This window comes from Gymnoscopelus microlampas (genome assembly GCF_963454915.1).
Source record: "Gymnoscopelus microlampas genome assembly, chromosome: 23".
NCBI classification, from domain to species: Eukaryota; Metazoa; Chordata; class Actinopteri; order Myctophiformes; family Myctophidae; genus Gymnoscopelus; species Gymnoscopelus microlampas.
Genome location: NC_139960.1, coordinates 32376584 through 32392086, shown reverse-complemented (window position 1 = coordinate 32392086; position 15503 = coordinate 32376584). Strand labels below are relative to the sequence as shown.

General features: G+C 40.2%; 1 protein-coding gene across 1 annotated transcript in view; it reads left to right on the top strand.

The window, feature by feature from the left end:
• Nucleotides 1-3686, top strand: part of LOC311040205 (ATP-binding cassette sub-family D member 2-like) — a gene marked incomplete at its 3' end in the record, with an annotated part of 29114 nt that extends 25428 nt beyond the window's left edge. The window contains 5 exon segments of the mRNA XM_084050329.1: nt 773-918; nt 2146-2230; nt 2583-2708; nt 3481-3627; nt 3629-3686. Of these exon segments, the coding sequence (XP_083906455.1) occupies nt 773-918; nt 2146-2230; nt 2583-2708; nt 3481-3627; nt 3629-3686 (562 nt within the window).
• Between the last annotated feature and the right edge of the window lie 11817 nt (nt 3687-15503).

The following is a 15503-nucleotide window of genomic DNA, read 5'->3' as shown; positions in this document are numbered from 1 at the left end:
ACTCAGCGGATACAAACACCAGTACAACAGTGGCTTTTCTTCTCCAGTTACTGGAGGAAGAGTTCCTTTCTACACCAACACACTGACCTGCTGTCAGAGCTTCCCTCTGGTCTGAAACACTTCAGATAATGAGAGGGTCAGGGTGGGGTGTGAGAAGAACAGCCCCTAATGGATGGAGGAGGTCAATTGTTGATTCCACAGTGTGTCCAGGCTTTTTTTTATTGTCAGTTGTGTTGCAGTATTATATGTAGCATCACATACATCATGAACAACAATAGTGACATTTTTGAACCAAAACACATTAGTTGCAACACAAACTGTAACATATAACAGCAACAAAGCTAGACAAAAAAAGAAAGACAGTGTGTCCAGGCTTAAAGGTCCATACCGCCATTATCTATTCACAGTCTCGGCCATGTATCATATGTTGCTTTTCAGAGCCAGACCGATATGTCGGTTTTAGCCGCGTTGTGAGCTTGTATTTAAGCAATCTTTTGCAACCTTTGTCTGACACTGTAGCATGACAAAGTAGTGATTTATTTGACCAACAAACATTAAAAAGTTTTCTACAGCAGCGATAAGATTCCTACAGCAACGATATACTGTAGTGCATATGTTGTCAGTTATGAATCTATAATGTGTCACAGTACATTGTTGTTTTGAACTCTCAACATGTATGGTAAAAAAAGTGTGTGTGTGTGTGTGTGTGTGTGTGTGTGTGTGTGTGTGTGTGTGTGTGTGTGCGCGTGTGCATGTGTGATTGTGTTTTCAGGCCCTACATGTCTATTGGATCTCTGAGGGACCAGGTGATCTATCCTGACACAGTAGAGGACATGTCCTCCAGGGGCCTCAGAGACAAGGACTTGGAGGCCATCTTGAACATAGTCAACCTGAACCACATCGTCACCAGGGAGGGAGGTAAGACTGTGAACCTGTCACCAAATAAACTGCTGGGGGAAAAAAAACAATTATTGTCATGATTATCTAGTTCAGTGGTTCTTAACCTGTGGGTCAGGACCCCCAGGGGGGTCCCCACGTGATTTTGGGGCAGAGTCCCCAGATGACAGTAAAGTGAAAAATGTTAAGACCTTTTTAATACCTTTTAATACCAAAAAAAAAGAACTATACGATAAAGACTGGGCAAAAACGACTTGTAGATCAGCTATTTTCACAATATTTATCTGTGGAAACGAGTCAAACCCAGTTCAAATAGGATTATTTTGGGGGGGTCACGGCCTGAAAAGGTTGAGAATCACTGATCTAGCGAGCGGTTATTCTCAAGCCTTTTAGTGTCACAGACCCCCCAGTTTGATATGCATTAGCCCACGGATCCCCATTTGATACCATTGTTATCTCTGGGACCCCCAATCTACACTGTGAAATCTTCAGAGTTACAGAGCTGTAAGGGTCCATTTGGCTCCTGACTATCAATCATTTAGCTGGGAACCCCCTGGAATCCCACCCACCAAGGACCCGGCTTTGAGAAGCAGTGCTATAAAGCAGAGTAATTGTGCTTAGCTTATGTTGCTATAGCTAAATAGTAAATATAGCTAACATGCTACACGCTCTCATGCTATTTCAACATGGATAGTAGGGGTACCGCTCATAATTCCGACATCCCACTACTCCGACTACGTGGCTTCCGCGTGCGGTTAGGGTTAGGGTTAGGTATAGGGTTAGTAACCGTCGGAAAGGCGACATGTCGTCTTCCCGACATGTAACCGGATAGCAGTGAAAGATAAGAACTGTGTTCCAAAAATAAACAAACTATCCGGGCGATTTTGTCAGGTATGTGACTCTGTGTCGTTTATGATATTGAGTTACATTTGATAATGTCTGTGTTTGGAGAAAGAAAGAAAAAATCTTAGTAAATTAGTACTTTTTCACCGTCAGTAGTCTACCATCTTTAGTTATGCCAAATATCTCAACAGCGATACAGTATACAACATGACTTATTTAATAATTAGTTTTAAGTGTATCAACAGTGAAGACCTGGAGCATAGTACAGATCAAGAGTACGCTCTTATTTTAAAAGTTTAGTGTGAGGTTTAGTCTCGGTGCTGACCGATTCAGTCTCTGTGTTGTTGTGGTCGTGTAATGTTGTGTATTGCGGTGTATTACCGGTTGTGTATTGTGTGTTCCCAGGCTGGAATGCTGAGCTGGACTGGAAGGATGTCCTATCAGGAGGAGAGAAACAGCGGATGGGAATGGCCCGAATGTTTTACCACAAGTAAGTGAGAAACAACCCTAGTCCTCCAGACCAGTGGTTCGCAAACTTTTTATCTTGAGACCCAAAAGAGAAATTAGTTTGCCCGCAGGACCCAAACTAGTGAAAATAGCAGATCTACAAGCCATTTTTACTACTTATTCAACGTTTTTTTTAATGTATTATGGAAATAATTAAATGTTCTGATTTTATTTATGAAATACTTTTGAAAAATCTTGGAATTGTTTTTAATTGATGAAAAGTGTATCATTTTCACTGTTTTATTTAGATTATTATTTTAATATGTAGCACTTTGAAATTTTGTTCAAATATAAAGTGCGTTACAAAAGAATATATATATTATTCTGTGTGACAGGCCTACATATGCCCTGCTGGACGAATGCACCAGCGCTGTCAGCATCGACGTGGAGGGAAAGATCTTCCAGGCTGCTAAGGATGCTGGGATATCCCTCCTCTCCATCACACATAGACCCTCCCTGTGGTAAAACTTCTCTTCTCTTATCTTCTCTCCTCTCTCCCCTTCTCTCTCTCTCTCTCTCTCTCTCTCTCTCTCTCTCTCTCTCTCTCTCTCTCTCTCTCTCTCCTCTCCTCTCCTCTCCTCTCCTCTCCTCTCCTCTACTCTAAACTTCTCTTCTCTAAACTTCTCTTCTAAACCAATACTATTTCTTCCCATCCTTTCAGACTTGCTTCCATTCCTCTACTGTCAGTTTGTTTTCTAGGGATGTACCGAGCATTATGTTGTGAGCTTGTAGATCACGTTTTTTTTTAAACATTCAGAAAAATAAGTAACAGTTTAAGACATACATAGGTTTCAGCAACGATATACAGCACGTGTGTTTTGATCCCTTAATTATTTTGAGTTTTCATGAACTGTGTACATACTGCTAACAAACCGCTCAAAAGAATTAAGGGATCAAAGTGTTCCCTTCATTATTTTGAGCAGTTGTATGTATATATATATATATATATATATATATATATATATATATATATATATATATATATATATATATGTATGTATATATATATGTGTGTGTGTGTGTGTGTGTGTGTGTGTGTGTGTGTGTGTGTGTGTGTGTGTGTGTGTGTGTGTGTGTGTGTGTGTGTGTGTGTGTGTGTACGTGTGTGCGTGTGTGTATGTGTGTGTATATATATATATTGGATTGGAGCTTGGTATATTAAATTACTTGATATCAAAGTAAAAAGAAAAAAAAATCAAGAACATTATTTTCCTTTCTCTGTGAAAACCACAGGAAGTACCACACCCACCTGCTCCAATTTGATGGCGAGGGCGGCTGGCGGTTCGAGCAGCTGGACACGGCCACCCGCCTCTCCCTCACCGAGGAGAAACAGCGGCTGGAGACCCAGCTGGCCGGCATTCCCAAGATGCAACACCGCCTACGAACTCTGCAAGATCCTAGGAGAGGACTCAGTCCTCAAGACCACCGAGGAGGAGTGATGGAGAGGAGAGGAGAACAGGGGAGAGGAGAGGGGAGGAGAGGAGAACAGGGGAGATTAGAGGGGAGGAGAGGAGAACAGGGGAGAGGGGAGCGGAGGAGAGGAAAGGAGAGGAGAGGAAGATCCTTTCTCAGCCCCTGTTAATGAAGCTCTCTACACAGTGAAATCCAGAGGGTTCATTTAAATGCAAAAGAGTTTTTACACATCAAAAGTGGAATGAACAACACCCTGGATTTTACTGTGTGGAGCTTTACAGGCTTCCGTTATATTCCTCTTCTCTTTTCAATCCCTTCGTTTTCCACTCTGTATTCTCCATGGAGAGAATCGGCGGCGGAAAACGAGGAACAACAAGTATTATGTCCATGTCGTCGTAACGCACACTGGCTGCAACTATATCACCAATGAAAAACCAACAGCATCTTTGTTGCCGTTTTTCTTTGGCGACCAGGTTGCTGGCTGCATTCCCAGTTTGTACCTATTGTTCCTATTTTTTTTTATTTTTTAGCCTACATGTGTTTCCCATTCAATTTGTCACAGGGGCTCATAGAAACCACTAATATTTTGAACAACACGACGCAATAGTTTATTTTTATAGCACTTTACTCGGCATTATAAGGCTGTTTTAAGTTGTTGTTGTGGTTCAGGTCACAATGATATTTTAGCTGTATCTTAGCGGGGGGAAACTGTTATCTTTTAATCTGGAACCATTTTGCATTGGTCCCAAATGCGGCATTCCTCTACTTATTTCTCTTTTGATTGTACAGGGTTTAGCATTGTTTGTCTTGCCACCATTTAGATGTGTTTTTTGAAAATGTCTGTTTTTTTTGTCGTGAGATGCTGGAGCAAATTGGTTGTTGGAAAACAACCATCGTTGGTGGTTTGAGTGACGAGTTCATAAGCCTGGTACACAATGGCAGTGTCACCTCAGTGTGAAGGCAGCAGTTTGACTTTCACTTTCATTTATTTTAGACTGAAATCCTTTTTATAGCAACGGTGTATCACAAAGTACCTGGAGCCATACAATGTATATATGAAGGGTGTGTACCATACAAAATTATGCTAAAATCGACAAAAGGATCTATATAAATTAAGACCTGAGGCCGGTTCTAAGAACGCCTTCTAAATCCTGACCTAAGTTTTCGAAAAACTTCAAATATTTATTCAAAAATTACTAAAAATGTATGTTGCTATTTCCCGGATTGAAGGGTATAGTTACGTATAAGCAGTGGTGTCTGTCATGGAGGCCACACGGAGTAGAACGGCGTGTGGCCAGTCATTTTTTCACGCGCAAGGTACGGCACGGTACAGTACAGTGCATGCGCGTTCACGCACGTGCATGCTGGAACCCCGTAGATTCACAAGCTAAGTACCCAAATGGCTACTTTGCATAACAGGTTTACAAGTGAGTGTGAAAATGTTTCCTCAGATTCCTCACACCTCGCATCTATAGGCTACACGGTAATCAACACAGCATGTTGGCTTCAGTTGGGCTGCTACTGTACCTATATCTGCACGCAGCAATGCCTCAGCCACCGTCGAAGAAGAGAAAGATATTCTTCAAAGCAAACTTTTAGTTACAGCTCTATAATTCATGGCATTCCTTGAATTTGTATTAGTTTAAAAAAGACTAAAACTAAGCCAAAAAACATTTCCTTTACAAACATGTTTCCTAATTTAAGGTAAAATAAAATGCGCGCGGTGTGCGCGTGCCGTGCGCGCGTGTGTGCGCGTGACGTCATTAAAACACCGTCCTGCCACCAGACCGCTGCGTATAAGGGTTTCCGTTCTAAATGGGTTAAGCCCTGAGGCTGGCTCTACAAAAGGCTTTCTAAATCAGTAGTTCTCAAACTTTTTCGTGCCAAGGCCCCCGAAATGTATATATATATATATATATATATATATATATATATATATATATATATATATATATATATATATATATATGGCCACGGACCCCCACCTGAAAATGTTTTGTGCCAGGGACCCCCAGAAGAGAAGATTTGTGTTGAAAAATGCAAAATTATTCACTTTTCCGATTTAAAAAAAGAACAGATATACAAGCTTGTGAGCTTGTACAGTATATGCTATTTTTGAGAACCAGTGTTCTAAATCCTAAGAGTTCTCTGAAAAACTTATGTCGCTATATATATAGCTAAAATGACAGAGATGCTTTCCCGGTTTTAACGTGTTTTGCTGCAGGGACAATTATACAGTAAATGCAATGTGAGGTTAACGTGTTCTGAGTCCAATAACATTTCATAGCAATGCTGAGGTTTGTGCGTTTGAAAGTGGTGCGTTCTGCTCAAGATCGGATAATAATTTTGCTGCTTCATTATTTATTGTATTTACACAAAATAGACATTTCTCTTTGGTCCAAGGCACCGTTCCCCCGCTGATGCAAATCGATATGAATGAAATGGTCGATACATTTCTCCCCAAAAACGTCTGGGCAGGGGTGGAACAGTTATTCAAACTAATCGATTTGAATGAATCTGGGGGAGGGGGGGGATTCCGAAATGACATATTGTTACATTTTCTAAAATAGCTAATCAACAACACATTGTGAGCTTGTAAATTGGATTTTTTTTTAATGCTACTTTTGGGTTGTAAGACTTAAGTTAACAATGTATGGTTTTGTACTTTCCATATGAAATGGAAAGCGAGATGCACTGCCATTTTGTTCCCGGCCTGATGTGGGTAGGTCAGTCATGTTGTGGATGTCTATTGCAAAAGATAAAGGATTACTTTGATCAAGAAAGTCCAAGGCACTCTTCTTAGGAAAAAAAAACTCACAAAGCTCACACGCTGTGATGCATTGTGAGCTTGTAGATCTGCTATTTGAGGTATAAATCATGCGTTCGTCCCGGTACACATCACATCGTAGTGTTTTGTAAAATCAAATCTATCTATTTCACCTCACCAAAACATTCAGAACTAGCAATGTTTTTATGGCTGTGTGTTGAAGACCACACCAAATCTCACACCAAATCACACCAAATCTCTTCACTGAATATAGCCGGTCTATAAGCTCACAACACGTCACTATGTGGCGCGTTGTAGATAGAGCTTATATATCTGCTATTTTCAAAACATCTTGAGTAGAGACCATTACCCATGGTGGCTCATAGTTGTGGATTGTTAACATGGATTTGTGTATCAAGATGCTTATTTTCAGTAAGCATCAGCTTTTAGTGGTGGGGGGAGACTTCGAGTAAAGGCCAGACCACACCAATGCAAGGAGTCGCATTGGTGTGGACTGGCCTTTAAAGAGATCTCAAGTGTGGGAATGTTTTCAGCAAGTGGAAAACGTTCCCATCACACAGATCACTCTGGCCCAGTTCCACAGTCCCCTCTTTACAGACTGACTTGAACGTGCATTCACGTTAAGTCAGTGGGAGCCTAGGGCTGTGTTCATTGTCAAAGCATTAAGTTTGTGAGGGCTCTGGCGGAGCCCTTTATGCACCCTTTTCCGTAAGTCTGCATCGATGCAGACTCTGCTTAAGGGAATTACCCACAATTCGTAGTGTTATAACATAAAATACCTGGGTATCCTCCAAACTTCAATCATTAAGTATGCAGCCCTGTTGGACAACAAACAGCAGTGCTTTCTCACCATTCTCAAGAAGAGAGAGGAAATATACAGTTACTATTTAGTACAAATGAGGGACAAGAGATAAGAAATGAGTAGAGTAAGTATATTATACAAACCCAATAACTAAATACAATCAAAATGAGCAGAATAACCTACATGGAATAATACTAATAACAAACACTCACAGCCTTTAAAGCGCTGTAAATAAGGACAGTAAGAGTTTTAAAAGTAATGGAAAGTGTCATAGATGAAGCTGAAGCATTCGTCTTGAAAGTGCTGTCCCATTCCTTTGATACCATTTGGAACCCTCTCACACTCAAGCACATTCCAGGGTTCAGGGCTTAAGTCTTTAGGGAGGACAATGGCATTCGGGCCACTGACATGACCCCATGCACACATCACCTAATTTCTAACAGAACCATGCGAACGAACCAATCAATCAATAAATCAGTCAGTATAGTTTTATTTGTGTCGTATTCATAGGGAAGAAATAAAGTTCCGTCAAACAGACATTCAAACTCATAAATAATGCATCTCTTGCACAGGCTGAATCTGTGCAAGAGGACATTCTAGTTGTATCAAGAGAGATGCCATGTTTGCTCACTCAGGCAACATATTGGAACAGTGCAGTATGAGTCATCTCTGTGGTGTACTGCCATCTAGTGGATACATTTAGTATATAACGTTTTTTTTTGAATCAATATTGCAATCGATTGCAGTGACACCATTATTCCTGCATTTACTTGATGGCCTGACAGGGAGATGTGTGTTAATCAGAAACACCCTAAAGAATTAGATGTACTCTCATGCGTAAGTGTGTGATCGCCCAGCGTGTTTTTTGGGGGGGACAGATGTGCTAGTGTTGCGTAATCTGCGTATATGAGTGCAGGTCGCAGGTTAGGCGTGGGTGACAAACCTAAACCAAAAAAACTATAGCCTTGTGCTTTGTTGAACAAATATAATGAGTCCAGTGGAGCTAGCAAAGCTGACCATAGCAAACAGTGTGCTTTCTAGATGCACACACACAACACACACACACACACACACACACACACACACACACACACACACACACATCACACACATCACACACACATCACACACACATACAGTGCAGTACACAGCTCTTGGTTGTGTAGACAGATATAACACACTCTGCTTTTGAACGTATTGAGAAGACGTACACGTTACGTTGTGCTGGACAATGAGCCGACGCGCGAATGTGGTGGTCTGTTAGTACACCTGGATATCGTTGGTGTAGGGCACCGAATTGTCTTGATTGTCTCGCTAATCACTCATGGCATTTGATATTTTAGTTGCAGGGTTTAATGTTTTGGAAGATAGTTGGGTTTATTGGAAACCGGATCTGATGTTCACATCAACTTGAACCCGGCCTAGCGTACCGATTCTGGGTTGAACATTCGATGAAAGGTTTGATGTAGAGGGAAATAAATAATAGAGCTCCCGGTCAACTTAAGCGGTTAACAAACAGCATAGTGCTGTATGTCGGTTACCAGAAATGTATCCAAAGTTAGTAGGGAGGAGGTTGATTTCAGAAATGTGGTATGTGTCCATGTTACTGTGGTGTCTTTACAGTATTTCCTGTGGTTGTTCAGACGTCGTGTCCTGAACATAGACCGGACAGACAGGTCATATTTAAGTAACTCATTCATAAAGCACCCCGAAAGTCCCGAAAGACTAATCCTCCATTGCCAAATAAGTTGCTGATGCATGAAAAAAGATAACAACAAAAAACTCTTACAATTAGCTGTTTTGCAAAATCTCCATCAGTTGCATTTCATTTCTGCTGTAATCCCAGTAATTTGAATATGTCATATATCATTGTATAGATTGCCTGGTAATGATATTCAGGGCAGACATGGACATACTCAGTCTACAACAGATGTGGAAATGACTTCAATGCATTGATCCAGCAGTGGCTCTCGCACAAGAGTAAGCGCACAGGGAAGCAGTCGCAGGTTCAGTGTCTTGCTCAGGGACAGTTAACCAGGCGACACAAAGCCTGAAGGAATCGAACCGGGGACCTTCTGGCTCCCAGACGGCCGCCCTTCTCCGTTCTGCTCTCAAAGGATTTCCGATGAATCGGCCTCGGACGCACACATGTAAAAAGAAAAAAACAGTTCCCTGTTCTGCATATTACAGTAGGACTCTGTCACTGACACTCCCCAGCATGGTACAAGAGGGTTGACATGTTGTCGCTTCATTTGTACTCCATCGTACGATGGTGTTGCACCAAAAAGAGTCGATCTACAAGCTCACAGCAGTTGTGAGCTTGTAGATCAGTGGTCTGTGAGATCACGCTGTGTGCGACACCGTCGTACAGCGAAGTATAAATGGGGCTTTAACGGTGTCTGCCTTGTGTTGGAGAACACTTGGCGGCAATATCGGTTGAACTGTTGACAAATACATTTAACCAACAATAACGTTTCTTGTCTTAGATCAGTGGATCCCAAACGTTTTCGCTCGAGACCCAAAAGAGAAATTTCATGTCTCTCCGGGACCCGGCGACCTAGTGTAGCTGATCTACAAGCTCACAATGAGTTGCGACGATGCGACGAGTTGTGAGCTTGTAGATCTGCTATTTCCACTACTTCTTAAAGTTTTTTTTGTATTATTATTTAATATGATTATTTATAGAATTTCTTGGATTTTTTTTTTATATATGAAATTCTTTTGAAAAAGATTTGGATCGTTTTTTGAAACAACATTTTTTTCTTTTTCCTTTTTTTGTTGCCCGCGACCCAAAAATGGGTCCCGACCCACTGTTTGGGAAACACTTGTTTTAGACAAACGAATAGAAAGGCAGTAAGTGTCATGTTTTAAATATGTAATTAGTTATCTAACTACAATTGCTGTACAGACTTGTATAAAATGCTCATGCATGTCAAGGTTGAATGACTCAACTCAACTCCATGTTATTTCTTAGTTTGGGTCCCATTAAGATTGAAAGTTATGTTGTGTGAGACTTGTTTCCCTTCTTGACAGCAAAAAAATCTTAAGTGTTAATTGAACTCTGAGACTGTACAAAGGGATACATTAACACTGAGCATTTTCCTGTGTCGGGAGAGTTATTTGCTGAACTCCCATTAAGCCTAATTGTGGTTCTCAAACCGTTTCATGTCAAGGGCCCCCAAATTGATATGTATTCCACGGAGCCCCATATGAAAAGATTTTGTGCCAGGGACTCCCTGGCACAAAACCTTTTCATATGGGGCTCACAGGGACCCTCCCAGAAGAGAAGATTTATGTGAAAAAAATAAAATAAAATAAAAAGTATTCTCGCAGCAGATGTACAAGCTCGCAGCGCGGCACTAAGCGCAGTGAGCTTGTAGATCTGCTATTTTGAATGGCCAACATACAATTGGATAAAGTGGTTAAATTATACTTAGATGTGTGCAGCGCGATGCCTTGTGAGCTTAGATCTGCTATTTTAGGTATGTGACACAGCCTCGCACAACTAAGTATATATCATTCTTTAGACTCCCCCGGTCTCCTGAAGAACAATATGTACATTTGTTTTATTATTGTTTTAAGATCATTCTACATGAACTGGAGACTAAATTGATTCAAATAAAAATAGGATTTCAAAAGTATGGTGTCTCATATTTTTATCTCAGTGGATGATGTGTATTATTTTTATTTTGCCACTTGAAAGGGTTAGCTGAAATGCTAACAACACACAGCTATCACACAGGGGTCATCGCCATGCTGGCTTATGGTGTGATTTTTTTATTTTTGCCATGGACATACAAAATGGATAGACAAACACATAAAGAACTAGCCCTAAAAAAATGACCATTGTAGTTTTTTATTTTTTATTGATTGAATACTTTATTAGCAGTTTGCAAAAACAAGGCACGGTGGCACAGATTTATACAAAAGAATAACCCAGATAAGCCCTCAGGGCTTGTTTCCATTAAGGTCCTGTGTATTCAATTCATCGAGACATTTAAAGACAAACAATAATATACAATAATATGTAAAAGAAACATCATATATATGAGTAGTTTTAAGAAATATATGTACAGTAAACAGTTGGGGGGGGGGGGTCATTTCAAGTGATAAGCTTAGACTTTACAGGGGTCAGTTACAATTTGCAGCCCACCTGTAAGTGCTCTTTTAGAGCGTTTTTTAAGGAGAGTTATGCCTGTTGGTAGGGCATTCCACATTCTGGCGGCATAGCAGTAGAACGAATTTGACCCCATTTTTGTCAGTGGGGCTCCTTCTGGTGTCCTCCTGTGTGTGTCTTTTACGCTATTGAAGTCTGACAGGTACATGGGCTTGTAGATAAGCTTTTTTTTTGGAAAACAATTATTAAAGTGGTTTAACTTTGGCCATTCATGGATGACGTGTATTTTGTACAACAGTGGTTGGACCCCCAGGGGTCCTTGAGGGGGTTCCAGGGGGTCCCCAGCAAAATGTGTTAATAGAGCCTAGTTTTTTTTTAAATAGCCAATATAGTATAGACATAGGCTATTTTTCAAAAATCTTGGAAGTATGTGAAACATTTGTAATATCTTCTGTACTTATACTCAAGTAAATTTTGAATACCAAACTCTTACATGTAACATGACTATTTCTACATTGTGGTATTGATACTTATACTTAAAGGGGAAATCCACCCATTTTCAATATTTAACTATGTCATTAATATAGCATAAAGGAGTTGTGTGGAAATAAGAAAAAAGTTCCCCCCTTTCTGTGTTGCCTTGAACTGGAGGATTGATTGTGGGTTTAACATTGCAAATTACAACATGATGAGTCATCACGTTGTAATTTGCAATGTTAAACTCACAATCAATCCTCCAGTTCAAGGCAAAAAGAAAAGGGGGGAACTTTTTTCTTATTTCCACACAACTCCTTTATGCTATATTAATGACATAGTTAAATATTGAAAATGGGTGGATTTCCCCTTTAAGTAAAAAAATAAATAGTGCTTCTTCCACCACTGGTTCCTTGATATGAAAACGTTTGAGAACCAATTCCCTGCTGCACGCCTGTATATTTAAAGGTGTAGTGAAATGAAAAATATGTTTTTCACACTTTTAGAGCATATCCGTGGTCATCATATGGGCATACCTAACAATAGATGCCAAAAAAAATGAAAAAAAAACATTTTTGTGTATTTTTACATCTAAAGTCCCTAAAAAGCCAATCTTAATTACTTCCTGTAAACGAAAACGTGCTGCGTGATGACATAACTCGACCTTCGTGAATATAAATGAATCTTGATTACATGCACCTGTTTGATTCCCATAGCTGCACGTTCTTCAAACACAGCTGATTTTAATTACAGAGATACTCCGTTTTGAATCTGATTGAAGATGAGTGTATTACTCATTTTAAACTTCATCTGCACACTAAAATATGTATCTGAAAACATTATAGGTTAGAAATAAGCCAGGTAGTAGCAAACGCGCTTCACTGGCCGTCTCTCTCTCACTTGTAAACAAACACTAGCCGTGTTGCCCACGGCTGAAGTGATTGAGATCCAACGTCCCATAGCCTGAAGGGATGGGACCTTCCGATTGGTTTAGAGTCGTTGAGCCGACGTTTCAGGCTGAACCTTCAAAATAAAATGCCCGAAAATGTCACTTCAGTGCGTCTTTAAAGCTTAATAGGCTCTCTGCACAGCAGCCATATTGTAAAGAAATTGGGCCTCTTCCTTAATCCTTCACACTCACAGGTGTTACCAATGATACTAATGAAGGCTCTGTTCCATTTTAGTGTAGCACAGAGGTTCTCAAACCTTTTTAATTTCAAGGACCCCCATAACTCTGAGTGCACAGATGGAACCAAATGGACCCCATTTGTACACTCTCAGAGTTACACAGCTGTCATAAGGGTCCATTTGGAACCCCCTCAAGGAACCAGAGTGGACCACACTTTGAGACCCACTGGTGACGTAGCAGGGTGCATTTCTCCTTTCCGACATGTCGCCTTTCCGACGTTGACTAACCCTATACCTAACCCTAACCTTAACCGCACGCGGAAGCCACTAGTCGGAGTGGTGAGATGTCGGAATGGAAGGAGCACCCGTGGGTGGGTTAAGTGTTTCCAGTGAGCCAACACCGACTCTGTTTGTCTATGATTTGAAATTGACCAGGATGGAACAGAGCCTTCATTATTATCATTGGTAACACCTGTGAAATATGCTATGCTGCACTGTGCAGAGCGGTCATCATCTCACGTTATTAGTGCTTCAAAGTTTATCTTCACGGTGCGTTTTGGTCAATGTAAGTAAATGCAGTGGTGGGAAAAGTACTCCTTGTTTACTTAAGTAAAAGTATCAATACTGCAATGTAGAAAGAAAGAAAAAAGTCCGGAATTCTACATTTATTTGAGTAAAAGTAGAAAAGTATTATTATCAAAATGTAGTTTTCAAATGTATGAAATATATAAAAATCATTTGAAAATAGCAGATCTAAAAGCTCACAAATGCATTGCATTGCAAGGCATTGTGTGAGCTTGTAAGCCTAGATCTACTATTTTCAAATGATTGAAATGTATATAGGGCTGCATGGTTAATGTATGTTTTGTAATAATAATCAAAATCTACAATGTAACTAGTAACTAAAGTTTTGGAGTAAAAGTACAGTATTTGCCTCTGAGATGTAGTGGAGTAAAATTACTGAAAATTGGAAATACTCCAGTAAAGTAAAAATTGTACTTAAGCACAGTAGGCTACTTGAGTAAATGTACTTAGTTACTTTGCACCACTTGTTTTGGTCAATTTAAGTAATTGTTACTAATATGTGTTACTCTTGATCCAAGGCTAAAGTTGAACTGTTGTTGAAACTTAATGTGTATGTATTAAACCAGTGGTTCTCAACCTGTGGGTCTGGATTCGGGACCCCCAGGTGGTCCTCACAGATTTTTTTTGAAGGGTCCCCATGATGACAAAGTGACTTTAAGGACTTTTTAAGACTTTTAATATCTCGAGAAATTTGTCAAATAACATAAGCAGGCACAACAAATGAAAATAGCCGATCTACGTTTGTGGACTTATGTAGATCTGCTATTTTCACAATGTCTGTGGAAGCGAGTCAAACTAAATGTAATTCCTACAATTCCAATTGCTTGTCAGGGTGGGGGTGGGGGTATGATTTATTTTGGAGGGTCGTGGCCTGAAAAGATTGAGAACCGCTGTACCAAATCTCAATTGCTGATGTACAAACTCGAGCCTTGCAGATCTGCTATTTTTGGCAAACGTTTCCCCAAGTTGCTGTGGTTAAAGGAGTAGTTCACCCCAAAAAATGACTTATTTTCTATCAATTGCACACCCCATGAAGCCTTGAATCCATGGATTTATTTTTGTTTTTGTGGCATTCCTAAGTCAATAATTTGATTCCCGTCTCCTACCGGCTAATGTATCCGGTAGGACACACAAAGTGATTATTTGTGTCTCCTACCGGATACACACCCGGTCATCAAATTATTGGCTTAGGAATGCCTCAAACGAAAATAAATCCATGAATTCAAGGCTTCAAGGGGTGTGCAATTGATAGAAAATAAGTCATTTTTTTGGGGTGAACTCCTCCTTAAGTCCACTTATGATTGGTCAGCACTGCTGCTGTAGATGTTGTTCTTAATAATGAAATGTTTAATGCATTCTATTCTACTCATTTGTTCCCACCCCCCCCATTCCAAGACCAACCTTGTTTGTTCAACATTTTGGGGAAGTTAACTGAATAAATTACATCTTGGTCTCCCACCCTATAAATTAAGTGATAAACGCACAGCATATAAACTGTAGAGCTATTGCCGCCTCTGGGTTTACAGAAGCAGACTGCTAAGCGGGATAAACAGACCAACGGACAGCGAGATGGCTTCATACATGGATGGCATTTCTTCCAGGCTGGAGAAGTGAGTAGTACTGAACAACTTAACCACTTAAAGCTGCACTATGGGGGGCACGGCGGCGCAGTTGGTAGCGCTGTCTTTTCCTGATATTATTATTTTACATGGGTCCCATCATTCAAAGACAAAAGCACCCATATCTCATAGACTAGGTGCATTCCTTCAAAAGTTTGTCTATCATGTTCTTACCACCTTTACAGCCTTAAAGGGTAAGACCACTTTGGTAGAGGTTTGGGTTGTGTGGTTACCTTGCCATGATGTAACTCCAAAGGTGGGCAAGAAATAAAAAAAAATTGCTCCATTGATTAGAAATTGATAATTCAAAATATGCTCCTCATTGACTTA